The sequence below is a fragment of the Lepisosteus platostomus genome, chromosome 11, assembly GCF_059453375.1.
Source record: "Lepisosteus platostomus isolate fLepPlt1 chromosome 11, fLepPlt1.hap1, whole genome shotgun sequence".
Classification (NCBI taxonomy): domain Eukaryota; kingdom Metazoa; phylum Chordata; class Actinopteri; order Semionotiformes; family Lepisosteidae; genus Lepisosteus; species Lepisosteus platostomus.
Genome location: NC_142621.1, coordinates 14626491 through 14653848, shown reverse-complemented (window position 1 = coordinate 14653848; position 27358 = coordinate 14626491). Strand labels below are relative to the sequence as shown.

At 39.2% G+C, this 27358-nt stretch overlaps 1 protein-coding gene across 3 annotated transcripts in view; it reads left to right on the top strand.

The window, feature by feature from the left end:
* Positions 1 to 27358, top strand: part of lrp8 (low density lipoprotein receptor-related protein 8, apolipoprotein e receptor) — a 126259-nt gene that overhangs the window by 37696 nt on the left and 61205 nt on the right. For all 3 annotated transcript variants that reach the window (XM_088598625.1, XM_088598626.1, XM_088598627.1), the window contains exon 3: positions 21131 to 21253. In XM_088598625.1, the coding sequence (XP_088454751.1) occupies positions 21131 to 21253 (123 nt within the window). The remainder of the gene's footprint in view (positions 1 to 21130; positions 21254 to 27358) is intronic.

The window sequence follows — 27358 nt, the reverse complement described above, 5'->3', positions numbered from 1 at the left end:
TACTGCTTTAGAGGTTGTTCCTGTCAGGTTTTCAAGAGGTTTTTTTTTCTGCTGAATTCTGCGCTCTTGTGTATGTACTCTCTTGGGTACGAGTTGAGCTCAAAGCAATTGAATTACTCCTTTCTTAAACTTTCAAACCCAGCTTGGGCCTGCACTGTAGTGACTATTGAGTGATGAAGGCTACATTACGTCAATCCATTTGTTAATAGTTTCAATGATGAATTGTATTTCTGTTTTTAAATGTTGTGTGTAATTCTTCTGATGTTACACGTGTTTTAAATGACTGAGTCTAGACAAAAATGCTGAATTGTTTTGACCCAGACGGTTTAGGAAATCCATCTGTAATTCTGTGAAGTATCTGTTTTATTTGGGAAGGGAACACAAGGAGAAAATCATGCAGATAGCCACTATGGAATACAAGGAATAGCTTCAGGTGAAGCTGTCACAGTACCATTAGTCCACTGTCTGTTTCTTTAAGGTAGAACTGTGTTTGAAGTGCCAATCAAGAGGGAGTAGGATGAAAGGAAAATAGTAAGTATTAATTCTACTGCAATGAAGCAGAAAGCGTCATCAAAAGAAAACTTTGAAAGACATCTGGGAAGTACAAATAAATAATAGAATAGATGTATCTCAAATATTTTATATTTCATATAAAATCTTCTAAAGGAATAACCCCTTGGCTATTGTTGTGGTAAAAATATTGACTTCTGCAGAAGATACAGTAGGTGAATGCTCTCTGACTTAAGAATGGAAACTTATTTTCCCTTTGAGAGAAATGAAAGAGGAAAAAAGTTTCACTTAGCAATAAACTTACTGTCTGTTGAAAGAAATTGGGAGGGGTTAAGAGGAATGAAACTGATGATTTACTATGAAATATTTTCCATAAATGATTTACTTTACAAAGTTAATGTGACGTCTTGTAGCCAAAAAGCATTGTGATAAAAAGGTTATTATTGTGCTCCCTGCCTAGATGACAAAGGGGTTGTCTCTTTAGTTGCCTTTTGTTAAATTATTGGAATTATTATTACTTGTACACATAAAAGCAGATAATCTTTTGTAGCTATCCTGATTTTTATAGATAAGGATTAAGGGCATATGGAATCTCTTTAGGAAGCTGTAATAAAGAAACTGTGATGTGTCAAATGTTTACTCTACTGCCATAAATGCAAAATTTCACAGAAGCATGCTAACTGCAGACTGAAGTGAATTCTCCACTGCTGCTGAGACACGTACACTTGCTTGCTCTGTGTTTTTCCTAATTTTCCTATTGCGCCTGTTGCGCAGAGACATGAGTTCTCAACTTTGCCATTGTTGTCAACAGTATAGCACTCTCACTGACAAAACTGAGCTACCATTATATTCAATAACCATAAAACAGATGATATCGGATACTGTGTAATGAATGGAGTTTAGATTTTAATTTAATTATTTACGTCTTCTTAAATATAAGCTTTTTGCCCCTGGGCCACCTCGTAACACGTTTAACAGTGTTGTTTAAATGTTTAAATGTGTTGTTTAAACAAAAAAAACTTTATTTAAGAACTAAATTTTTATTTCAGAGGAACAGCTTTCTCTATAACTCAGGGGAAAAGATAAAAAAATGAACCCTTTAAAAATGAAGTACTTGGTTTATAGAAAATTGTCATGAGAGAATTTCTGGGTTTAATACCAGTGGAAGTCCCAGTGTGACACTGTGTCCCAGTGAGGAAATCCCTGAACTGGCCCCAGTGTTTCAGATATGCATAACTCTTCATGAGGCTGCCCATTGGCCCAGTGGTTAGCATTGCTGCTTCACAGAGCTGGGGCGCTATCTCCATGGAGTTCAGGTTTTCTCCCTGTGTTCATGTGGGATTCCTCAGGGTGTTCAGGTTTCCTCCCGCAGTCCAAAGACATACTGGTAGGATAACTGGCTTTGGCCCTGGTTTGAGTGTGTGGCCGTCTGTGTTTGTGTCCATCTGCCATGCGATGGACTTCTGTCTAGTCGAGGTTGTACCCTGCCTGGCGCCCGTTGCCTGTTGTTTTCATTTTCTAACCACTTCACCCTGGATGAAGTGATTAGAAAATGAATGAATTGATGGAATTTGTGCTCTGGTTGTCTATTAAATGCAATACCTGTGCTGTTCACCAGTAGCCAATGCTACCAATATTCTCCATGTGACCATGTGTTGTTTTTGTGATGCCCTTATATGAAGGGCAGTTAGGGGGCTTTGACCTCCACTTTCACTTTTCAGGAATTTGTGTTGAAATTAACTTTGGAGCTGTGATAGCTAACAGCACCCATGATGGTGTTCAACACCTCCTGGTATACCGGGCCCATGGCCTCATCAACTGGTCAGGAGCTTCAGCAACAGGGTTAAGAATGACACCTCGGGGAAACAAAAGGTAAATGGAGTTGCCAGCACCCCTGCAAGCAACTGATGATTTATTTAGGGGGGCAGTTAGGTCTTAATTTATATGTTCTGCTTACGTGTATAGGAGCATAGACTATAGACTTGAAGAATAAAAAGAAATGGAACAGAAAGGAGATCTTTGTGCTGTACTGCTCTGGTCTACTGCTAACACTGCCATTAGACAGTAGATTGTGGGACAGACTACAATGGACATGTAACAAGAGCAATACAGTAGGTGAATGCCACACATGTGACCAAAAAACGGACCGTATCTTGATTAGCCTTAAGGATCGGTTTATCTAGCCATCATCGGAAAGCTCATTATTCCTGGAAAGGGTCAGCCTTGATCCTGTCCTGGTAGCACAGGGTACAAGGCTAGGCTATACACTGACGAAGATACTACTGCATTGTTTCACATGCATACAGTATAGAGATGTAAATCGCATGTGTCTGGAAGATAAGAGACCACAGAAAAAAAACCTTGCGACCATGCAATCTCCACACAGAAACATACATAGCCTCCATTCCAGTATGCCTCCCAGGATTTATTTTCCAGCTCCTTAAAACACGCAAGCACATTGCTTGATTCTTAGCCTACATGTCACTTTTGGCAAAGCTCTCTCCTTGAACAGCTGAGAGTGACAAAACGCTCCTGGAAAACGAATGTCAAAGTTCACCTTGTAAGCAACACAACCTTTGCGTGCTCTTGAGGTCAGTTGGCCTTTTGGCTGTATTAGTTTAGTTCTGTCCCATTCATTCTTTATAACATTTTAATATGCCAAGCCTTTCGATAGACTCACATTTGGAACACTTTACAAGGTATCCAGGTGCTTTCCATTCCCCTGAAGTGACCCTTTTCGCTGATATCCATTGCATTTTGATTCTGCTTGACAGATTATTTGGATAAAGACTGTGTCTGGTTTCACACTTCGAGATTTCTTAATTACATTTTTGCCAACTCGACAGCCTGCCAAGCAAGTAATTGCTTTCAGCTTCATCTCGAATTTGGAACCTACGTCAAGGTTTCTGTTGTTCTTGCCACGATGTGGACAACAGGCTGCAATGAATTGAGGGCCTGGGAAAAACCACTTTAGAGTAAATACTCGTCTTAAAGACCGGATTTTTACACCGTGGGCAAACTGCCCGTATCATACATTTTCTTTGAGGAGGTTTTTCTTTTCTTTGTTTGCCCAAAGATTTGTTTCTCTTTAAGGCTTTTCTCATGTTAAGGCGAGGGCTGGCACAGAACATCTTTACTCCATTGTCCACTCCTGTAGTGCCTTTACTTTCTAATGGTGGAGATTTTTTAAAAGTTACGTGTGGTAGCATGACTCTCTTACCTCTACAGGACATACTGTATCACTGTAATAGGACTGCCCGAGAGTCTGGGTGGTATTTGCTTAATCTCCGTGTGCTCGCATGGTTCCGTCTGCTGCTGCCTTTGTTCCTTAAAATATTAAAAAGCGCACCTGTGGATTTGTTTTACTTTGTTTTCAAGGTGCCAGTTTTCAGCATGTAATTTTACAAAGGTTACTTAAAAAATACAATGCATTTTGGTTTGTCAACTGTTTCTCATTAGGACCAAGCTGGACTATCTGCTGTTTACGCTGTTTGTATTTTTTATTAGGTTAAAAAAAATAAAACTCGTTCAACATAGGGGAGAATGGATTAAGCATAATTATAATAAGTCACTGTTACGTTTTCTGCAGAAATTAACTAGTCTAGATCAGTTGATGACTGGGTGAGGGGTACAGCTATAGAGCCGTCAGGCTCATAATTCTGAAAAGATGAATTAAACATAAATTATTCTGATCTTTGAGTGACTTGTAGAAGGGGATAAACTAACACTGAATCTTCTTTCACTTGCACTTTGATTGCCTGTAATAGATTCTGCAGACTTTCTTGTTTATTCTATTTAGTAATATTACAGGTAATATTTAATAATATACAGTAATATTTTGGATATTTCTTGTATTGGCTGGCATGTTTTTTTTCTAGTGTTTTATAAGAATATGCAGATGAGTTTCTTGTAATTACTTTTACTTAAAAATAAATTAATTTTAAACCGTACACTGTTAATTTTATGGGTTTTGGTTACTGTACCTTTTTTTAATTGAGTGGCCACTTTATAGATCCCGAAAATATATGTAAGAGATTTTCTGTGTTATAAAATTGATCCCTTCTGTTTCCTGATTAATTTTTCTAGGGCCAGACTAGTTAATTTTTCATTAGGAAACACTTGTTTTTTAATGTAATGCAATTGGCAATAATTACTCTTTTAATGTTCAAGACGTTATTTTATCTCTTTATATAGCTTTTTCCCTGAGACATGCCTTGAACAGACTAACATATCTATCATATTGAAAGAAACCTATTTAAAGCTTATTTGCAATATAATGTCCTGTCCAAATAAAGTACACATAACCATTTCAACCAAGAGTAACGGGGTAATTAGTCAAAGTGCTGATTAGAAAGCGCTTAAAAGAATGTTACCTGTTATCATGTGTAATGGAATTCGTCCTCATTAATAACTTTGAAAACTGCAATCGAGTCTTATATTTCATCTCTCTTGACTCTCATTTTCCTTTCGTGGAAATTGTGTTGTATGTTAATACAACATGTAGCAGCTGCAGTACGAGAGTGTTATGTATGTATTGAAAATGTGTACAGTATTTCAGACTACACTGGCATTTGCACGCTACGGTAGTCAATGGGATTTCTCCAGTGCAGAATCTGATACATTATTGCTCTCACTTCGGGTTATAAGAAGTCTAGCGCATTCGCAATAAAAAGGACTTGTAATTTTGCAAAGGTTTGCAAGATCTCAAAGGAAGCTAGATGAGCTGAGACTCTGCAAACCGAGGTTTCAGTGAAGTCCTGCAAGCTGCTAACTCATAGCCACAATTACCCTGATAAAACTTTCATAGGGTGAAGTTACATTTCTGTTTATAGATTTATTATAGAGATTATATCTTATCTGAATTATAGATTTATCTTCCTGCTTTGACACAAGAAAGGAAATAAATAGTAATCTGCAGATAGTTTCATATCCATAGAATCAATCAGACCAATCATTTCATTTCAGGGAGGTGTTGAATTGTTGGAAGAAGTCTCATTTAGCACAATCTGTACTGTGAAACTTTCATGTCAAGACTTTTTAAATGAGAGCTGTGTGGTTGCAGCCTTCTGAAAAGAAGCACGTTCTCTGCCTGTCAGGTCTATTGAGCATGTATGATTTGAACTTATGAAAGATCACCTAGATGTTTTATTGATTCAAGAATTGCTGGATAACTGGAGTTAATGGGCTGTCTTGCTGTAGGTCTTCTGTGCAGGTTTTCTTTTTTTAAGTTGTGAATGAATCACAAAGCTCCTCTCCACCAGACATTCCCGTGAAATGACAAGCATTTGCTGTCTCGCCAGATGAGCTTTAAACCTTGTACACCATGTGGGTTTAGAAGTCACTGGAAAGGATCAGAACCATGTTGGTTTCATGTTTATTGTTGGTGAGTGTGTGAATGGATGGACGGGGTGGTATGTTCTGAGCTATACTGTTACCAGGCAACAGCAGAGGACAGAGCAAACAAGGTTGTGGAAGCTGAAAGGCAATAATAGTGGACAGCTCATGGATATATTTTGGTGGTATTTAGCAATTATGCTTCCGGGAACACAAAATATGGCTTTAATAAGCTGGGAATGTGGGAATGTGGCAGGGAAGCTGGGTGCTGGAGATCTTTGTGTCTAAAACCCATCACCATTGGTGGTATGATGCTTGGCCCTCCCCCTCTTGCCAAGCAGCTATAAATCCCAGTCGCTATGTACCCAGAGTGGAGGGGAGGGGTTTATAGAGTCCTGGGCCTGTGTTGAGGACAACATTAATCTTTGAGTTCAAGTGCATAGCTGTCGGATTGGTAGCCTGTGGGGCCCCAGGAGGCATTCTTTCCGGAGGTGGAAACCAACACAATGCCCACAGGGAAGACAATGTGAATGTGCTTAGCATGGGGCGAGACAATTCAGTCTTCTCAGAAGGTTACTCCAGTGCAGTTTAAATGCAGACATTCTCTCAGTCTGGCCCCAAGTTCAGCAAGGACAATCCCAGCCACCCCACATCTGTGCACGACACTGAAATGAGCACACTAAGGGAAACACACCATTTTCTAAACCATGAAGCATGTTTTAGTTTTGAAAATCTTGTAGGGACTTCATTTGTGTTGGACTTAACTTGACAAGTATATCTACTGGTGTTTTATTGTAAATATGGTTAAGCCGAATACTAATGTCTTCTGTGTTCATCAGTATCACATCTTTATAATGTGCATGTTTATATTTACAGTATAGGTTGGTTGCTGGAAAAGCACAGAGTCATTTCAAGAATTGAAAGAATCATTCTTCAGTCACAATGTTAAAAAGAAATCTTCTATTACAAAGGGAGATTATATTCTTCATCATCTTCATAAATAAGCAGTGAAAACACTTAATTTTGACAGGGGTTCATCAGTGCAGTCTGTGCTTCTTGCTGCATTTCCTCCTTCACTTGAACTGACGGGTCTAGTCATCGTTTGGGAGGAAGACAGCAGAAAAAGAGTTCCTGCATGATGCCCTATTTTTTTGGCATCTTCGTTGTTAGCGATAACTGGATAAGAAAGCAGCAGTATAAGACAGACTTAGTTCCAATGAATAAACTGAAAGTGTGGAGTAGGTGGGTGAAGGAAGAGATTAAATAGTTATTTTTTATACGTATATCCAAGACTGCATATTCTTTTAGAAACCCATCATATGAATTTCACATGCTTGCACCATGAGCAATTTAAAAGGTTTTTTACATACTTGATGTGCTTAGCATAATCACCTGAACCCCAACATAAAATAAACAAACATTTATACTTGTACTGGCTTTCTGCTTTTCTGGTTATCTTTAGCATTTTATTTCAGTGAAAAAAACTACTTACTGATCATAAAAATGACAGGTAGCTCTATGGAAACAACGCAAGTGCTGAATGGAAATAAGAAAAGACAGAATAGATGGGCATAATACTGAAGAGAGGCTGCATATTGACCTGAAAATGGAAGCCTAGTGCTCTCCTTTGTCCTCAGTGTATTTTCAGTGCAGCACCCTTCAGTCACCTTTATGCTATTAAGGCCATTTGCAGTGTCTTTAGCACTGCCTTTTTTTTGTTACATTCAATATCCTCTTAACGTAAAACTATGCAATGCTCTCTCTGAAACGAGTTACCTCAGAAATGCAAGGGATTATGTGCAGTTTTCATTTAATAAAAATCCCATTTCAATTTCAGATGCTCCCGTTTTTCTGTCCTGATAGGGCTCAGGGTAACATAATTAAAGGTCTGTGAGCTACAAATGAAGGAGAAGAAAAATGTGCAAAGATGTTCTGCACCTGCAGGGATTTTAAAGTTACTTGTTTCTGTGGGTTTTCTGGGGTGCAGCAGCAGACCGTCGTGTCTTCATGTTCACATCCTGTTATCTCAGTTCCAGTTATCATGTGAGGCACTGAATATCATTAAGTATAATGTTTTAGGAATAAAAAGAAATGTTTAAAGTAAAAACCGACATGCAGTCTTTTCTCATAATAATTTTTTAGTGTTTTAAAACTGGTATTGTAAGGGGATAGTGGAATTGAAATGGTTGGTGCTATAGATTAGAAAGCCCGTCATACTGTAGATACTGTAGTACATAGCAATAGGACATTCACGCTAAATACCATATGGATACCAACTGCTGTTTTTTATTACTGCTGTCATAGTTGTGGGGACTTAATGTATTTTAAAAATAGATACACACTGAAATAGGCTATATTCTCTGTAATTATACTTTTAGTTTCCCTCAGTTAATGTATTAGCACAAGAATGTGCAGCCCTTTTTTAATGATACAGTCCTGTTTTGTATATAGAAAACATTCTTGTTACCTTTTTTTTATATGTACTATGTAGCCTTTTGAAGTGCATCAAACTGGACAGTTTGAAAACAATCATTTGTTTTTATCATTTTGGAGAATAAAGCATCTTCTTAACCAAGAAGGTTTTACAGGCAAGACAATGTATTACAAATCCAGGAAATGTACTGTATATACACTTATATTAATATCCTAATATAACAAATCTGCCATGTATAAAGCACAAACATCATACATCATAACTTAAATGTTTTTAGTGAAATCAGGGCACCTGAAAAAAGTACTGTTTACAGTACTCTGAAATGTCAGTGTATGGTAAGTCTTCACAGACTGAAAGACTATAGGACAGTCTGAAACAAAAAGATTGATAAGGTAGTATTTTCTCCATCTGTATCTAGTGGGTATTTCTTTCTCAGATCTAGCTTGCTCTGTTTGCTTTACTCTGAAATGACTGGGTTTGTATTTTGAACTCTTCTTCTCTCCTTTGATAAGGGCGGGGTCTTTGTTAGCAGGGAGGGACTCGCTGGTGAGCAGAAAAGGCAGGTTTTTAAGAGAAGAATCTCAGCTCATGACATCAGCTCTCCATCAGTACTGCATAGTGTGAAATGTTAAACATGGCTTATTGTTACGACTGTTTAATGAATACAGTGCGCATGTCAGTATTCTCACACATCATTTGTCACGGCTAATCACATGCTATCCTTGCACATCACTTGAATACATTAGCAGGTCTTTCAGATCAGATCAGAGATGCCAACGAACCCATTGTCTTATTTATGTTTGTTAACATGCGACTTGTATATCTTATTATGATACATCAATACGTTGTATAAAATCACCCCCGTTATCCTTGCTTTTGATAATGAGGCCCTTAAAATTTTTGGGCTTTCAAGATTGTGTAAAACACTCTTTTTAGTAAATACTTCCTGTTGTGTATTCTGCAGTTTATCAAATCATTAAAATCTGAAACTGCAGGAAGAATCATTACTGTGAGACAGCTATAGAGATTAAATGGACTAAAGTTCATGAAAAGCATATATAGTTTTAATTTGCATTAGCAAGCTACCCAGCCATTTTATTGAAGCAGGTTCCAGGGATCTTTTTTCAGAAATGGCTGGATGACATGCTTGGATCAATTAACTGCTTGCAACGAAAATATACTCTATACATGAGCCCAGGTACCTGCTCTTATTGGTAATTCTTCATATGATCTCATGTTTGTGACAGAATTTCCAGCTTTTATCTTTGAAATCCAGCTTCCTTTTATGACAGAAGGTCACTTTCAGAGCTTTGCCGTTTGCAAATAACACCTATTGTGAATAATTGGCTCACAGAAGCAATTTCAGCAGGAAATGTTTCAAGGGATGTTTTGCTAAGGTTTGTGGTTTATTAGACAATATACAAATCTACAGATGAAAATAAATATTGAGACTAGTGTGACGTTCAATTATGCTGTACTGTAGATTTGCTGTGCCTAGTGCAATGTGTGGGCTTAAGGAGGATGAGAAAGTTTGCTCCTTTTCATCCATGTGATAACATGAAAGCTGGAAGAACTCTGATTTTACTCTGTAAATGGGACCAAATTCAGCTATTGCCCTGTGCCGTCACACAACAGTGACAGATGCTATTGTATTTCATTCATTTTTTAAATAACACATTTTTCTTGTAGAAAGCAGCAGATGATCGATATATTGTGTTGAAACATTTCCAGCAAGGGACCTGTTACTGGTGAAAAATGGGAAAATAAGAGCCAGACCACTCATCTGTGTGGCAGAGTGTGAACTCCACTGCAGAATAGGATAAAGAGACTATTTAGTCACTGTGCTTATTGTAGGCCACAACATCATATCTAACTATAGGAATGTCTTACATTATTAATGTGGGGTAATACATTACTGAGCTCCTGCTTTGACCATTATTCTAATAAGGGTCCTGATCTAAAACACTGTACAATTCAAATTATTTATACAGAGTTCCAAATGCATCTCAGTTATTTCAAAAATAATTTATTTAAGAATTTAAATTTATTACTTCCTTCTGTCACTTCATGCAGTACAGAGCTGTTCTTATGGAGATATTTTGTTTTTAAAAGGAGGAAATAAGTTTGAGGTCGTAGGCAGGTGGAGCTCCAGACATAGCAGGTTCGACCCAACTCATGACTCTAGCCGACTATGACTGGGATTCCCTGAGCTGCAGCACATATTTGTCTCGGTGCTGCAGGAACCAATGATGGGAATAATTTGGTCAGGACAACAAAACAGTGATCCTCCTGTGCGTTGCTGCAGAGCTTGTAGCTCAAATGAAATAAGTGTCTTGTTGGGTGGTTGGTTTAGAGGCGTCTCTCTGTGCTTCCTAATTCACCTTCTGTGGGTACAGGGGTGGTCTCAAGATGAAGACAAAATGTGCGTTTCCAAATCAGCTGGGAATAGATGGGTAAAAGAAAGTGAGGAAACAACCATCCTATTGACATTGACAGAAGAGAAATGTAATTGGATGTTCAGCTGTGGGTATGTGCATACAGTATCTGTCTATTGGCTTGCTTGCTTTAAATGTGGCCGGTTTTAGGTATATAAAAAAGATGTGAACAAATACAGGTCGTTTTGCCAGGGGATATACAAATGAATTCTTGTTTCTGTTATAAGTGGTCCTTGAGGAAATTTTAAATTAGATTTTGTTGGTTACATTTTATCCGAGCTCACCAATCTCGCCTGAAACAAAGGGAAAAATAGGTTTCATGTTGAATCTCATATGGAATATCTGCAGAGCCCACAAGTCAGGAAATCAGATCTAATGGGTTTGGAAAGTGCCACAGTCATGTATTACAACACTGATTTACTGAGCAACCAAAACCACAAATTGACTCAATAAGGCTTCCACTGCTCTCCAGTTTGTGAATTGACACAGCAATGTGTCTGTTGTATTGTAATATGCATGCAGTTTGTGAGCCTTTTTCTCAGCAGTGAAGAGAGACATTGTTTGGAGACACTGAAAATGTACAGAAAACCAAATCCTGAGGACAAACCAAGGTCACACCTGGTTAGGTTCTGAAGTGACTTTTTTGGTTTGAAGTGGTCTGAGCATTTGCCATTGTTAATCTATGCCCAACATGGACTAATGGAGCACAAGAACGAGTGTTGGTTTGTTTGCCAGTTCATATAATTCAGATGATTTAAGACTGGTAGAGAGGACAAACAATGCCTGAGAATTATGCACTTTATCTTGCTACATACTATAGGTAGTTTAATGTTTCTGGAGTGTGTGGCTATGAGGTGGTAAATAACTTTTTTGGATTGATTTAATGTAGTAATAAAATCAGGTTCTGACATAAATTATCCTAAGGCACGTGGTTTGAGTAAGTCTTATTACTACAAATAGCATTTAGCATGAAAGGAAGACAGCAACTATGAAGGGGAATTACTACACATCAGTGTTTCTCAACCTTTTCCACCACAGGGCATATTTATATTAATCTTAAAATGTCGTGTCACATTGCCCCACCTCCCCCACACGCATACATGCCACTGGCCTGAGAAACACATTTTATTTCAGTGATTCTTATGGGTTTGGCTCAAAGTGAATACACACTTCATCCTGGCTGGGACTAAAGACACTAAAATCACAGAGCTCTTACTCAGCAACTCTGACGTTCTCTGTTTTTGTTTTTTACACCTGGCAAGCTTGAAAAACTGAACTTGTACAATGTGTGACAGTTCCCACATGAGCAGTCTTCAGTCATGGGCTCTGTCTTGTGTGAATGCTTCGCATGTGCCACAGTACACTTGGGTTATTCCCCAAAAGTAATATAAAAATATGTATTTTCATTTTTTAATTTTTTTCTCTTGATTATGCATTGTACCCTTTAAAGTTTCAAGTGGCACACAGGCAAAGAAAGCACTGCTACATTAAAGATAACTTCCAGGGTGCTGTGGCTAGTTTAAGAGTTGGAAGATGTTAATTTTCAGGTCATTTTTACAATTGCTTGCTTCTACTAAAAAGAATGTTCAGAAGATTTCTTTTCTTCTGGATATTTAAACCATTTATCTCTAAAAGCCAGAGTTCTTTCCATCCTAAGCTCCAGTACCTAAAGCAGCCAAAAACTGCTAACATAAACCTTACCTGCTGTAGAGAGCGTGCCTGATCAGTTCACTGTCTCTGTGAAAGTGCCTTTGATGGAAGCCCATCTCAAGTTGGCAGTACTCACACCAGGCCTGCTGTGAACATAGCACAAAAAGTTAAAAAAGAAAGTTCTCAGGTTTTTGTTAACCAGAGTTCAACGGGAGACGTTTGATGAGCGATTTGCATGTTGGACGTTTATAAAAAGGTGCCTTTTGTTCCAAGCTGAAATGTAGGAATACAAGATTGTTCCTCCCCTTCACATTCTCCGGGAAAGCTGGCAGAATGGAGTGTTGCAATCCTGTCATGTAGGAAAAAGCACCTGCTGTTAGTTTCTTAATAACTCAGTTCAGAAAGGCAAACATGTCCTGTTCCTGTTTTAAAAAAAAGGACTTTTTTGTCCATGTGAAATGCTACCAAGACTGTTGTAGGCCCAGCGCTGTTTACTCACTTGTCATCTGGGATGAGATGAGAAGTCAGTGAGCACAGTGTTCCGGTTGACATTGCAAGGGGTAATTTGTATTCTAATGGTCAGGGTAGTCCTGGATACGCTTAGGTGACTGGAAAACATTCGTGCAGAGGAAGTATCAAAGCTATTATTCTGGTAGCATGCTACCACTAATACCCACGCTGATTAAAATCACAGCACAATAGTAGGTAACTTTAGATCATCCTTTTGACTTGACCCAAAACTAAACAACCCACCTCTTCTCCTCAGCCTTATTTCATGTTTTGCTATTTGAGCAAGAATCGAAATCCAAACTATTTCAGAAGCTTCTGCAATGATATCTGTCTGATAGGGGCTTATCTGACAGAGATTAGTCTGAGACCGAACAGCTACAGAGCACACTTTCGGCTTTCCTATACAAGTGGTTGAAAGCATTGGTAGAGATCTGGTCTCTTGTGTGCTGGTTTTATTGATATGTAGGATGTTCATTGTATGCAGGAAGCAATATTCTTAATAACATTTAATCCCAGATCTCTGTTTGCTTATAGTGAGTCTAGCCTGTCTCTGTCAACCCCCTTTGTGAACAAAAAAGAGCATGGCACATTGGACGATATGCATAAAGGCCAGAGATGCTTTTTGTATTTTGCTTGTGGGCTATTCGCATCTTAATTCAGCTTTTTATTTGCCATCATTAGCATGTTATTTACAATTGTCTAGACTTGTTTTATTTAAAAAAAAAAGATTTACCAGCCTGCAAAAAAATACAAATTGAATACTGCATAAACCAGCTAGTCCGAGCCAGGCTTGTTTTGAGACCAAATTTCAAATTTCAAATTTCATTTGATTGGAGTGTGAGGTTTTTAAACAAGTAGAACAACCAATCCAAGAAGTGTATTTGTTCATAATCTTCCTACAATAATTGAAATAACTGAAGCTTAAAACCCTACAAAAAGATTAAAGAGAACTATGTGTACTATAGAGAGAACAAACATTGTTCATTAACAAAATCTGTACAGTTGGTACTGTACTTCTACTAGTAAGTGGTATGTTGAGATTTCCTTTTTTAAAGTAGTCAATACGTCACTGAATGTTCATGCTTTCACCCCGGCAGATTGGTTGACAAAGCAGAAATTATTAATGCTGTTTGTAAGAGTCCTGTTTTGCATGCACACACCATATGCTTCTAATTACTGTTTCCTGTAAAACACTGAAAAAACAGGAGGGGGATGAAAGGATTTGAAAAGTTAGGTCTACATGTTTGCTTTGTGTTCTGTGTGTTACGACCCCCAGAAAAAAGAAACAAATCACGGTTGCAGCTAATATGTTTACACTTGTTAATAAATCTCAGTGCTCAGAGCAAGAGCTGTGTTCCAATGTGCACTACTGAAGCCAAAGGGGTTCCTGGAGCAAGGCTTTGTACTTGATCATTGTCAGTGTAAGATATAGGCAGTATAGACAGATAAAACGCAAACCTGTCATAAGTGTGCGTGTGCAGAACAAAGTAAACTGGAAAAAGCAAATTGTAGCACGCCTGAGGACAAAACCCGAGAACTACAGTATGTGGCTTTAACTCTAAACTTTAAAACTTTATACTGTCTCCACTGTGGAGCAGTGGTTTCTCCTTCAGAAAAAAGTCCACAAAAAATTAATTATACACTGCTGCAGCGGAGGTCTCCAGACAATTCAACAAAGACGGGATTGCAATTTCATGTGAAACTTTTTTTTCTCAGAAGGAGAACTTTTTTTTCCTACTTTACTTTTCTACTTAACTGAGGCTACATTCTGCTCCTGTCTTCTCATAGAATTAATAGCATTAAAATGTAAGGTGGTCAGGCATGCTTTTACCTTGATTTATAATGACATATGATCTATACACCGTGGAGTTAAAAAACCAAGCATGGTTGACTGTAGCCTCTGCGTGATCATTGTACCCAATTATCACAGTGCACATTTCTTATGTATTAACAGAAGCTTCTTGTAGAATTTGAATTCTTGAGATTGTCAAACCATTGGGACAGATTAGAGTATCGCGTCACCTTTGGCTGAGCTCTTTTGGCTTATCCTCTAGAATGAAGATGGCTTTCCACACAGAACTGAGTTTTTTTTAATGGTGGTGCCAAGCTGTTTAAAGAGAGGGGAGCTAAACACACCATATTTACAAAATCCAATCCAGTAAAAAAAGATCAGCGTCTTTCCATTTACCAACCAGGATTGTTTTGAACTGATGCTCTGTTACTATTTGTCAGACAATTTCTTCATGGTTTCTTCTGGTTTTCCTTCACACAAGTCCTTTTTCCCAGTAGCAACATTATGTGGGATAACCTGGTCTCAAGCAGCATACAGGGTCTCTAATTAAACCTTTGATTTGCTGCACCCTTATGAATTCAAGCAAGTATTCATTTGGCCATCATAAAATTCCTATAGCGAAAGGGAAGTAAACAAGTTATTCCCAGGACATGGAAGTGTAATCCTAGCCACTTCTGCTCCTACTACAAAATATCAGTGACAAGACTGGAGAGGGACTTCACCATATTCTTATCCTTGAATATATCTCCCCCACCAGTCTCTGTCATCTCTTGATACATAGAGGTATGCTGCATAATGGTAACATGGTATGGTAATGGTGACGAGTTGGGCTTGTGTCAGTGTGATATGGTTTGCATTGCAGTTCTGTGGTATTAAGGTAAGGGGGAATCTGTGAACGGCATTACATCATTGGAACGTACCTTTTTCAAAATCATTAGCAATGTTTACGCCTGTTAGTATCAAAGGATCAATGGTTTATATCAAAGTTAATATTTAAAGGACTGAATGTATTTGGGAGACATTTCTATCCTAAGAAACTCACATTTCTACTCATCAGAGCAGTCCGAATCAAGAATTACCCAAGGGTACAAGAACTGTCCCACACAGGATTTGAACTCGGAACTTCCCAGTGACAAGTCCAGAGCAATAAGCAGCACTTCCCTTCCCCAAAGTTATAAAACACTACACACACTGTTGAAATGTGCTGCGGGATGCTATAGAATTGGGATGCCATGGAAACTTTCAGCACCGTTCCTGTTCTTCTCTACAGTGGCCACATCAAAGGCTGATTGATAGACGAATCAATTTGATATTTCGACTAATGGGAAACGCGTCTCACTGTTAAATTTCACATCATTGTAGGAGGACAGCTTTAAACTTGGTTTCACGCCTGCCAGAGAGGTTTTCACTATCACCTTCCTCAGCTACAGTGATAGAGCTTGCCCTGGGGACAGCTAATGGGAGAAGCATTACAGTAGTGAAATCGCTTATAGCCGAGGCTACACTTAGGCTTGCCATTGCCACAAGGCTGGGAGGCTGTGGACGATGATAGAAATGATTAAAACACGGACTTGCCAGGGAGCTCCACCTTGATGAGATGCTTGTACAGAGCTACTAGGGTGGTAGGTCACGGTCTAGCTCAATTTAATAAAACTCTCCTGGTCAGTACTCCTCTTGTCAGCTACAGAGGCTTCTTTAGGCAGGATCTGAGACAGCTGTCATAGCGAGAGTCATGCAACATGGCACCTGCTGGGACTGACGCAGACATTCCGCCTAATGAGGAGCCCCAGCTTCATTCTTAGAGGCCCTGGGAAATGATCTTGTCACTGAACTCCCCAGATATGCCTTATATCTGCCTGGGAAATTAGAACTTCTGTGGCTCAGATAAACTCTTGTGATACCTGTCAGAATTTTGCAGGGAGAGCTCCTTTGTAACTGTTCACATTCCCGCACAGTTATAAACATGCCCAGCATTTGGTTATGAAAAGAAATGTGCACAGTAACAGAGCGTTAAGAGAGAAAAAAAAAAGTTTTATTGCTGAACTTAATCAGTTAAAAGTTTAGTTTGTAAATGATCACAAGTTTTCTCCATATTTCCCAGAACCAGATATTGAAGTGTTAAAGTGTTAATTTGCTGTCAGTCAAATCACGTATTTGCAAGCATGTTAATGACCTGCTTGAAAGTGGCTTATTGGCAGTTGCTTTTTCTAGCATTCCCCTTTCACTTTGTCAAATTCAGCCAACACTGTTAACACTGTTTCTTGAGCCTAGCCGATTACTTTGTATAGAAGACATGTTGGGTTGCCATAGAGTAGGAGCAAAACACTACTCTGCAACTGGTCATAATCAGTTTTGGAATAATGGAAAGGTGGAGCTACAGTGAGAGCGAGTGTTTGGCAAGTGAAATGATTATGGTATCGCACCTTACAGAAAACCCCACAGTTTGGCACAAATTGGTACTTTTCAGAGCCAGGTGAAAAGTTAAGAACTGACAGTTGAGGAGTATATTGGCAGGATAATATGGGGAAATCTACTACACACTCAGCTTGTCCCTGCTGTGCTTGTGTATGTTTGTGTGTACTTCAGAATAACTTGAATGTGGATGGATAATGGACTCCTGAGTCCAGTTTGATTCATTCCTCTTCTTTCTCAAGCAGCTGGAAATGCTTCACAGTTCTTTAATACTATATAAAAGAATAAAAGACAGGCTTTGAGAACACTGTATTGGAAAGCTTAAAGGGAAGGAGATTAACCTTTGTAATGTGTCTGTCGGAAGCCAAAGCGAGGCTTCTGAAAACATTTTGCCTTAATTATATTTATTTATGTATTTATTTGAATGTGCTTTTTGAAAATCACCTGGCTTCTGAGATAAGTATACATCTGCTGTGCCTTACTTTTTGAAGTACAGGAGGTAAACCTGATTATGATGTCAACATTACCGGTAATTGCAGTGGCGCAAACACAGTGGCAAATTCCAGTATTTTGTGTGGCTACTTATTGTTTGCTGTATGCTTGATCAGGTTCTCTGAATTAGGCACGCGAAGAGATTCAGCTCTTATACTTAATATTTCCTCTTGAGTTCTGCTGTTCGTTGCAGGTTCTGTTTTGCATTTGTGGAAGAAAACATCACTATGCATAACAAGGTCTTGACATATTTTTCAGTCTTTTATGCTTCTTATATTCAGGGAAAGTTTGAAACAATAGACTGCAGAAATAGACTGTTCCTTTTATGTGCAGTGCCTCTGGCAGTAGTTCTCTGATAATCCACCCTGTTCTTCAAGGCGGCTCTTCACAGTACTCTTCAGATGTCGGCCTTTGTTGTGCTTTTGGAGAAGCTGCCCCAATCTCGCTTCGCTTTCCCAAGATGCTTTTGTTCTTTCTCTGTCTGCTCCTTCAGTTTCCCAGTGTATTCCTAGAATTCTTTTCATCTTCTAACAAACCTTTGAACCCCAGTACACGTTTCCCTCCTGGAGGATCTTCTCCATGGCTTGTCCTCTATTTGATGTTTGTGGTTTTAATAAGGCACAACCCTGACTCCCCAGCTTTCTTCTAGAGACCCAAATCACCTGCTCTTCCGACTGACAGGAATAAAATACCTAACCTCCTTACCTCTGTCAGTGCCCTCGTTTTCTGTCGTACTGGAACTAAATCATGGGTCAAGGATGACTTAAAAATCCAGAGCTTATCAAATTAGGAGGTTTCTGAGGAAAACCCTTTTGGATTAAATAAAACGTATTGGTGTCTCTGAAGATAACAAAGGTATCTTCTTCTGCTAAGTTTATTTTAGATGCAAAACCTAAGGAATTATTGTGATGCACATTTTGCAGTAGGTTTTAAAAAAATGTCAAGATCAATGTAAAATCAATTCAAGCTATACATTTTTATCAATTTTTTTAATCCCACATGTAACCTGCCTGCACATTAAGGACATGATAAAGATATGAAAAGGCTTCCATTTGCCCTTTGTTAGGATGTCTTTTGGCTCTTGCACCCAGCACAGCTTTAATAACAGAGTGAGTAGAATCTTAATGGGGCACGCTTGGTGGTTTTTGACTGTTCAGACAAAACCTTCCATATTAAACAAGCCATTAGGGCCGTGCACGTTTGTAAATGGCATTGCTTTTCAGGTGTTAATTACTTTTACCTCTTAAATATGCTATTCTACTCATGTGTGTTTACTCATTTTTTAAGTCTTTGTCTTAATTTTTATTGTTATTTTTATGTTGTGATTTTAGAAAGCACATATTTAAATCTGCGATGTATCCCTATGTAAAGAAATGTCAGGTCCTGATCCAGGGTCTGTCGCGCAGTGTGCTATTGATGTCTGTCTTCATTGAGCAATATATGATAGGGATCAGCGTACAGTGCATTCCGAAGGCTTTAATGTCATCGTTATGTATCCTTCAGGCAGCTAAAGGAACAGACCAGATTAATGGAAAAACACCCAAGGAATAATTAAAACTTAAAAACTGGGAAATACCTAAAATATTCGCTAAATCTTTTTTGAAAATCAGGATAACTGATGTGCTACAGAAGAAATTGGAGGTTGGATGCTGTATGATGAATTTTGAGGATACAAGCTGAGGTCATCAAGCTGAGGTTTAATTTATCATCTGATGCAGCATTGCAGTTTTTTTTTAATTTAGGAAAAAATATTTTGATTGGGTTTTTTTCTTTTCTTTAAATAGACCCAGTGGTTCTAAACTTTTGTATTATCAGAATATAGCGTGGCACAGATTTGTAATACCTGTGCAGAGGAGTTTTATGGGATAACTCCAGGATGAAGAGTGCTGCCCATTACAAACCTGTAGAAGATGTCACTTCTGAGTATTCGCTCCTACTGTATGTCTGACTTTTCTATACTGGAATATATTGTGTGGAAAATCCTGTGATAAGCCATATAAAAATTACAGCAGAAATGACAAATCATGCCTGAAACTAAAACTCAGCTGCTTATCCGTAGTGCTGCCTTACTCGACATCCTTTATCATTTAGAGCTCTAAGATTAAAGGCTGAGCCAGAAGCTGTACCTTTTAAATTGAGTCTGTTTTTCACATTTTTAAGATGTGTAAAGCGCAAAATCTAAAGGCGGATTATAATAGATTCCACAATTTGCAGGTTGTTTTTCCCCCTAGTGAGTTGTCCTTTTACTGGCTGTAAGTAAGGGACTTGAAGCAGTCTGTACCCATCACTTTGGCCACTGAGATTGCTGCGTTTTTATTTTTGACTTATACTGTACCTTTGTGTGCAGAGCTTCAGCGGAGTTTGTGCGACTCCATGAAACCAATGAAGCTGTCAGAATGTAAATGCAGTTTTAGCTGAACCCTTTAGCTCTTGTCTCTGATTTTGGCTTTACTGCTCGGGTGGTTTCCTTCTCCTCCTGTGCAGTTTTCGACTCAGAAGCAATCTTACTGGTAATTTAAATCACCATCTTTATTTGTAACTGTAATTTTGCCTAGCTGCGATGATAATGGTTCCCAGAAGAGGTTTTGTTTTTCTTTTCTCCCAGTAAACCTTGAGAGATTTATTTGGGAGGCCGCATCCACGGTCTAAACTAACAGTTTTTTTTTGGTAGTTGATAGCAACCGTTTAAGGATAAGAAAATGTCTTTTTATTTTAGCTGCTGTCTTGCTGCATTATTTCACTAGTTTCTCACTTTTGGAACTGTGGTGACTGCAGGGCGGAACTCCAAATAAATTATTTACAAAAACAGGTCGGTAATCACTTGTCAGTTTCCCTGTATGTCTTCACCAGGGGTTTCAACCTAGTGACCAGATCATAATAGTAAATGAGAATTTGTTCGCAATTGACATCCGTGATTAAAGGTTTTTAAAAATGTGTTGAGAATATTATTGCATTCCAGCGTTATTGCCTGCTGTGTAAAACTTGTGTCAAGGTCTGTAGTCCTGGGGTGACATTCAGAAGTACTTCAATTTTATAAGAACGTGTTTAAGTGCCTGTTGAAAGGATCATGAATTTAAAGAACACCTCACAGTAAAAAAATCCAGACTTTTTTCAGGGTGTTTCAAGGTAGATGGAAATACAGTACAAATATGTAAGAACATAAGAATGAGAAGATTACAAATGACAGGAGGGCATTCGGCCCATCTACTGTAGCAAGTTTGGTAGTTAGTAGATAATTGATCCAGATGTCAATAATCATCCAACCATTTCTTGAAAGGATCAAGGTATTGGCTTCTGTAGCGTAGCTGGGTTACTATTTTATACAAGTAAGTATTCTATACAAGTATCAGCAGACAGATGGCTATAGAGTTAGTTCACAAAACACATACTGGAATAACTGCTATCACAGCAGGGTTATGCAAAAAAAAGTTAATTTAATGGATTTGTTTTACACCAATCTTGTGTGTCACCCAGTTAAAACTTTGGCACTCTGTGTGAGCAAGTTGTGCCCGAGGAAGACACCAACCAGCCTTTTTCGTTTGTCTCTCTCTTCCGAAACAGCAAAGAAGACCTGCGCTACCACGGACTTTGCCTGCAAGAACGGGCAGTGTGTCCCAGAGAGGTGGCGCTGTGATGGCGAACCCGAATGTTCAGATGGCTCGGATGAATCCGAGTCCACCTGCAGTAAGTTAACCCTTAATGCGCCGCCGTTCCCCCGCTGTGTCGGAATGCTTTCTGTAGCTGGCACCGTTGATCCGTCGTGGTTTGCCGATCACCCTCGATCTTGCAGTACATTGCTCTTGCCTTCATCAAAGCAGCACCCATCTAGCTTGGTGGAAGGGGAGTTTGTGATGGAACGGGAAGATTTTATATTTTTGCAGTCAAGAGGAGCAGATGCATTCTAGTTCAGTGATCAACCGGGATGTGAATTGCAAAAATAAATCAGCTGGAAGCTTTTTTCCTTCCAGTGTGACGAACAAAATGTATTCATGCAGACCAATTCGTACTGCATGCCTATGATTTTTATACATATTTAATTTTTTTTTTCGGTCACCTGAATTTTTAATGCTTCTCAGGGAGGAAAAAAGTTGCAGCGCAATTTCTAGTAAGACACTGGAACAATACATTAAATACCAACTTTTAAAACATGAAGATGTACTGCTGAAGGGCTGATGGATTGATTTCGATCATCTTTCGGTATATCAAAGATGAAGAAAATGTCAGGGTCTGAAAGAAGACGTCTTTGCTGAGAAATCATTCCTGCTGAGCTTCATGTCCCTCATGTTATAAATGGGCTATTTTGGCGCTCAGAAGGAGCAGTTGGTCAAACATACTCAGTCAGAATAAACACAGGGAACACAGTGGAACACAAACCATGCATTAGTGGTCTGGGGTCAAAAATTGTGAACTGTCGAAGAGATTTTCTCCATTTGAGCCCAAGATTTACGAATAACTGAATTTAAAAAAATCAATTTGCTGGTGTCAGTGTTACTGTTACTGCTGTGTAATCTGAATTTGTCAGGTTTCTGAGGCTGATCAAGACTGGCCCTGGCCAGTGTTAGAATATGAGATCCCCAGGGAAAACCCCAGTTTCTTCCTCTGGACCTGCATTTTCAAAACAATATCCCAGGATCATGATCAGGAGCTGTGATCCATCAGATGACATGGTAAACCAAGGTCCTGATTACTTGATTATTTAAGTTCACATGGAATTCAGCAACAGAGTAGGAGTGTTAACCCTGATGTCTCTGGCTCAATTCCTCTATAGGGTTGTGTAATTTAACCTTCCTACATTTCCAACATACCACAGATCACCTGTCAGTGGGGAGGAGAACAGAGTGATGAAGCCAATTCTTAGATGGGGATTACTGTATTAGGAGGTCATGATTGGTAAGGTGGGGGGAAATTTGGGCAGGTCATCAGGGTTAACACCCCTAGTCTTTTGGGTCTGGGGTTTTTAATGACCACAGAAAGTCAGGAATTTGATTTTATGTCTCATACGGATGATGGTGCCTTTTTTACAGTATAGTGTTCCTGTCACTATACTGGGGCATTAGGACCCACACAGACCGCAGGGTGACCACACAGACCCTCCTGGTCCCTCTAATACCTTTTCCAGCAGCAAACTTAGCTTTCCCAGGAGGTCTCCCATCCAGGTACTGGCCAGGCTCACTCCTGTTGAACTTCAGTGGATTGCCAGTTGTGAACTGAAGGGTGATAAAGCTGCTGAATATATTACTCACTACCTAAATACTAAACTATTGTCTTAGTGCAGGAATGAGTCATGATTGTGGCATTATTCAGCTGCTCTGTTCAATTTTGTGGATCCTCTGATACTGTAACACTGCTGCTAAATAAAGGTAATTATATTATAAGAGCTACAAAACTCTCAAATGGGATGTACAGTAGCAGTAAATTGGACATAGCACACCACCTTACACCCTAGTCATAGGGAACACCCTGAAAGTCAATAGGAAAAACACCTTGCATGAGAAATGAGTGAAGACAGTGCAGTGCAGATACTGTATAGACAGGAGAAAATTATCTTCTTTTCCACATTAATGGTTTTCTTGAGGCGTGTTGCTACATCTATGTTTAAATGTCAGTATGCAGATAAAAGTTTGATTTCCGTTACGATCTAGGAGAAGTACAAAATATTTCACTGACAACAAGAGTAGGGAGAATTCGTTTTTAAGCAGCTGTTCTACAGAAGAATGAGAGTTTTTAACAAGGAATACACAGGCCCTACAGCAAGATAAAGATCTGCAGTAATCGAAGAAGAATATTGACCCCACAGCACTTATCAAATTAGTATTGACTCTGAAAGCTGGGCCAAATTTTACCCAAAGATGCTTTGTCTACCTCTGTATTGCTCATTCGAGTATGCTTTTGTCAGTGAGAGAGCATGGAAAGCTGCTGATGTCCTTAGATTGGAAAAAAAGTTAAATACAATTACTTTGTCAGTTAGCTACTAAAGCACTACATAAAGCAGTATAGTGTAAGCATTGCCCGCAGTATTTTAAGTCTTTTCTTATCAACTTTCTCAGATTAGTTGGATCTGGTAAGTATTTTCCTATAAAAAAAGGATGGGTCTTCATTGAGGGAGGTGCAGAATAGGATCTGTGTGTACGCAGTTATCTGGACTCATGCCTCTGTTGAAAGTCACTAGCGGCTACACAGGTCCTCAGCATTTGAATCTCTTTGTCTGGTACAGACTGAAGCTTGATCTTTCTTATTTAGTTTGTAGTTAACCGTCTCCTTATTGTTCTGCACCTTCGAAATAATTTGTTCTCGCTGCCACATAGTCCTGCCTGGCTAAATGATGTCTGTGCTTTGATTGAGTCTGGGAAAGGGATCAATGACACTCTGGGGACCCTAAAATTAGATTCTGTCTCAACTTCCGACATCATGACTTATCACAGCCTGTCACATGCTGTCGGCATAAAAATGCAAAACTACCAGGAGTGAGAACATAAGGTATATGTAGGCAATCAAACATGGAAACCTTTGCTGCCCTTATCATGCACTGCTTGACCCAATTCATATTCTTAGCATGACCAACATTGGCTCAAATGAAATTCACCCTCAGTAGGTTGCTTGGTTTGCAGGTGTGAAGCCTCGTCCGTCGCCTAGCATATCTCCGACAACATCGCTGGTGAAAGGCTGGCATAAAAATCTGTCTCTGTTTAAAGGCTGACTAAATGAATGTTGGTGTTGATGAGCCAGAGGGCACAGAACAGAAGGGCTCTGACTGCAGCAGTGCAGCCTGTAATGCAGATTGACAGGTGGCTGAGCAGAGCATTGTTTGAACAAGCTGACAGTGGGCTAGTGAGATTCAACCTGGGGTCCTCCAAAACCACTGGAGTTGTACGTTTTGTCCTCTTCCTGTGAATATATCATATACGTACCTTGCCAGCTTTCAACCTGGAGGGAAAGCTCTGATCGATGATTTGGTTAATTGTAACTGATAAGTTAAGTTCCTTCATTATCTTGTTAGGTTCGGTTCTAACACAATGGAAAAAAAAATCACTTGGAGAGAAAAGATCTCATCCTCCAAAGACATCCTTAAAAAATTGCATTCATCTACTTTTTTTGTTAAGCACCACAATACAGCTTCTTTGTACAGGATCATATCACAAATGTGACCGCACCTGAACCAGTTATCCCACTTTTTTATACAAAGTGAATTTCATACAATGAACACAGAGCTGTGATTTAAGGCTATTACAATACTGTAGCTGGGGGGGGGGGTCATACTTTTTCTAGTTAATTATTTAAAATCCTTCATGCTGAATTTCAACATGACGGAAGGCTTCCGTCAGATGTGCAGGACGGTTTCAATTTCATGCTTCAAGCTGTGGCTCATGGTGTAATTTCCCATGTGGGTGAGCAGAAAGAAACACTTCACCTCTGTCCTCACCTCCGACACCCCCCTTAGATCTCTGTGGATAGACCTGAAATGCCAGTGCAGGCTGATTAGTGTTTAGTGAAGCTGTTAGGAGAAGCAGATTAATTTAGTTCCATCAATGCTTATTTCGCTTCACATACTGCATCTGATGTAGACGAGAGCAGAGTTCAGGTATTGACAACAAAAGGTCTCAGAATATGAGTTCTACCAATTAAAAAAAAAATGTGGTAACTGCTGTTTTCCTGCCCTGACTATTTTGTTTGCTATACAAAGTGACTTGGCTTCAAACAGAATGTCTCCATATTTCACTTCAATAACAAATCAAGAAAAATGCAATGGAGATACATTTGCAGCTCTTCCATTTTTACAGGGGCTTGTTATCAATGTGCACAGCTTTTCAACCTCAGCATCCCAAGATAACAATTACTTTGCCTTTTTAAAAAGCTTAGGATTTCATTTTCATCAATGACTTTTGAAGCTAACCCCATTTTTTTTTCTGTGGCATCTATACTGCAATTATCTTGTGACTGCTTGTTTGAAGCAATGGAGGAAAGTGGCCTTAATTTGACTAGAAACTTCATTCTTAAAAGATATCTGTCATACATCCTCTCTAGTAAGCTAGTCTGAAAAATGCTTTCTTCTGGGTACAGTACATTATTCAGTCACATACTTAACTGTGGACATTCTTTGTTAATGTTGTAATCATAGCCGGCCCAGGGACGCCAAATATGTAACGTTGCCATAGCCAAAATGTAATGTAGTGGGCTCTTTGAAGGCACCAGTTCTGTAGGGTTTGGGCATTTACTGGAACAATTATTAATTGTAGCAGTAAATCACAAAATTAATTCTTTTGATGGCTTTAGAATCCAACCATGCGACATAACTCAAACAACGCACACACACAGGTACTAATACACGAGGATACATTTATTAATACATAGAATATGCATATAAAACTAACAGATCTTATCGAGAGGGTTATCAGAATACAAAAGGTATATATTCAGTCAGTTACAAAGTGTTACACATATCAAGAGGACATACGTTCAGTATATCATTCATTTAGACCGTTTCATAAATGAACTTGGTTATAACTTCTACATTAGATACTCAAAACAAGTACATAACTCTTAGGAATTAAATTGATATCAACTGGTTGGGATAACAATTGAATTCTCGAGCTGTAATGCATTGAAGTTGAATACTCATACAATCTCTGGGGATTCAGATCTCCTGCGGGCACAAAGAAACAGTTGCAGGCTTGTTGCTGTCCAATCCGCGCTCTCTGGCTCCGTGCCAGGCTGTGCTGTGCGGTTTGCGACGGTGCGCTGCAGATGCTCACTGGCTGGCTAGTTAGTGTTGGCTTTAACTAGCAAAGTTTGTGCACAGGAGAAAAGATGACTGTGGGTCCCAGCAAGTCGTTCCTGATGAAGAGCTAGTTCTGAATAGTGATTCAGCTGTCCACAGTTCCGACCTGTTCACGAGGCCTGCTGCTGGTGCTAACCTCGGGTGGATCCTCTGGTTACTCTCTGGCAATCTCCGCTCTAGACTCTTAGAACAAAGGAAAGTTCTGGAACTCGGACACACTGGCCGTTCCGTGGTTGTCTGGGCTGAGTCTCAGGATGGTCAGGAGGCTCGCTGCGAGAATGTCCTGCCCTTGGGAGCCTTCTGCTCCTGGGCCGTCCTGCCCTGGAATTCTCCTTTGAATTCCCTTTAGAAAAGTCCACTGAATTCTCTCCTGAATCTTACTGAATCTTTTGTGTTGCCTGTTTTTACCTGGAGGAACTTCCACTCGTTGATTGGCTGAAAGTTCCATGGGCATCAGAGTCCCACGTGGGTTACTCGGCCCTACCAGTCCCTGATTGGTTGATCAAGGTGAGATATGAGTCACTTACTCCTGACACTTAGGAATGCAGTCCAGATGTCCATCTGGCACTCCCTAGACAGATAGGCGCCAATGGATGACCATTGATCATGATAGCCAGGCTTAGCTAAGTGCATCCCCCTTTGGGAGCTGTCCTAGGAAACCTTAAATCAAAGGAAACCTTAAATCAGCCTGCATGAATAGTTTCATAGATGAACAGAGAGATGAGGCCTAATTTGGGAAAGCTCAGAAACACTTAATTCTGCCTTATTAATAAGCCTCGCCGCTACAATGTTATTTCATATTCTATATTTAAGTCTTGAATAGGCTGTTGTTTAATTGTCATCAGCACTGAAAAAATAGTTAATTAAACTTGAACTGTCACGGCATTGCATGTTGATAATAAACCTGCTTGGCATCCTTGAGTCTTATCTGACAACAATATGTATCATGTACTAATTGATACTGTAAGTCTCTAGCTGGGGATCAAAATGGACCGAGTGGTTCCTGAAATAAT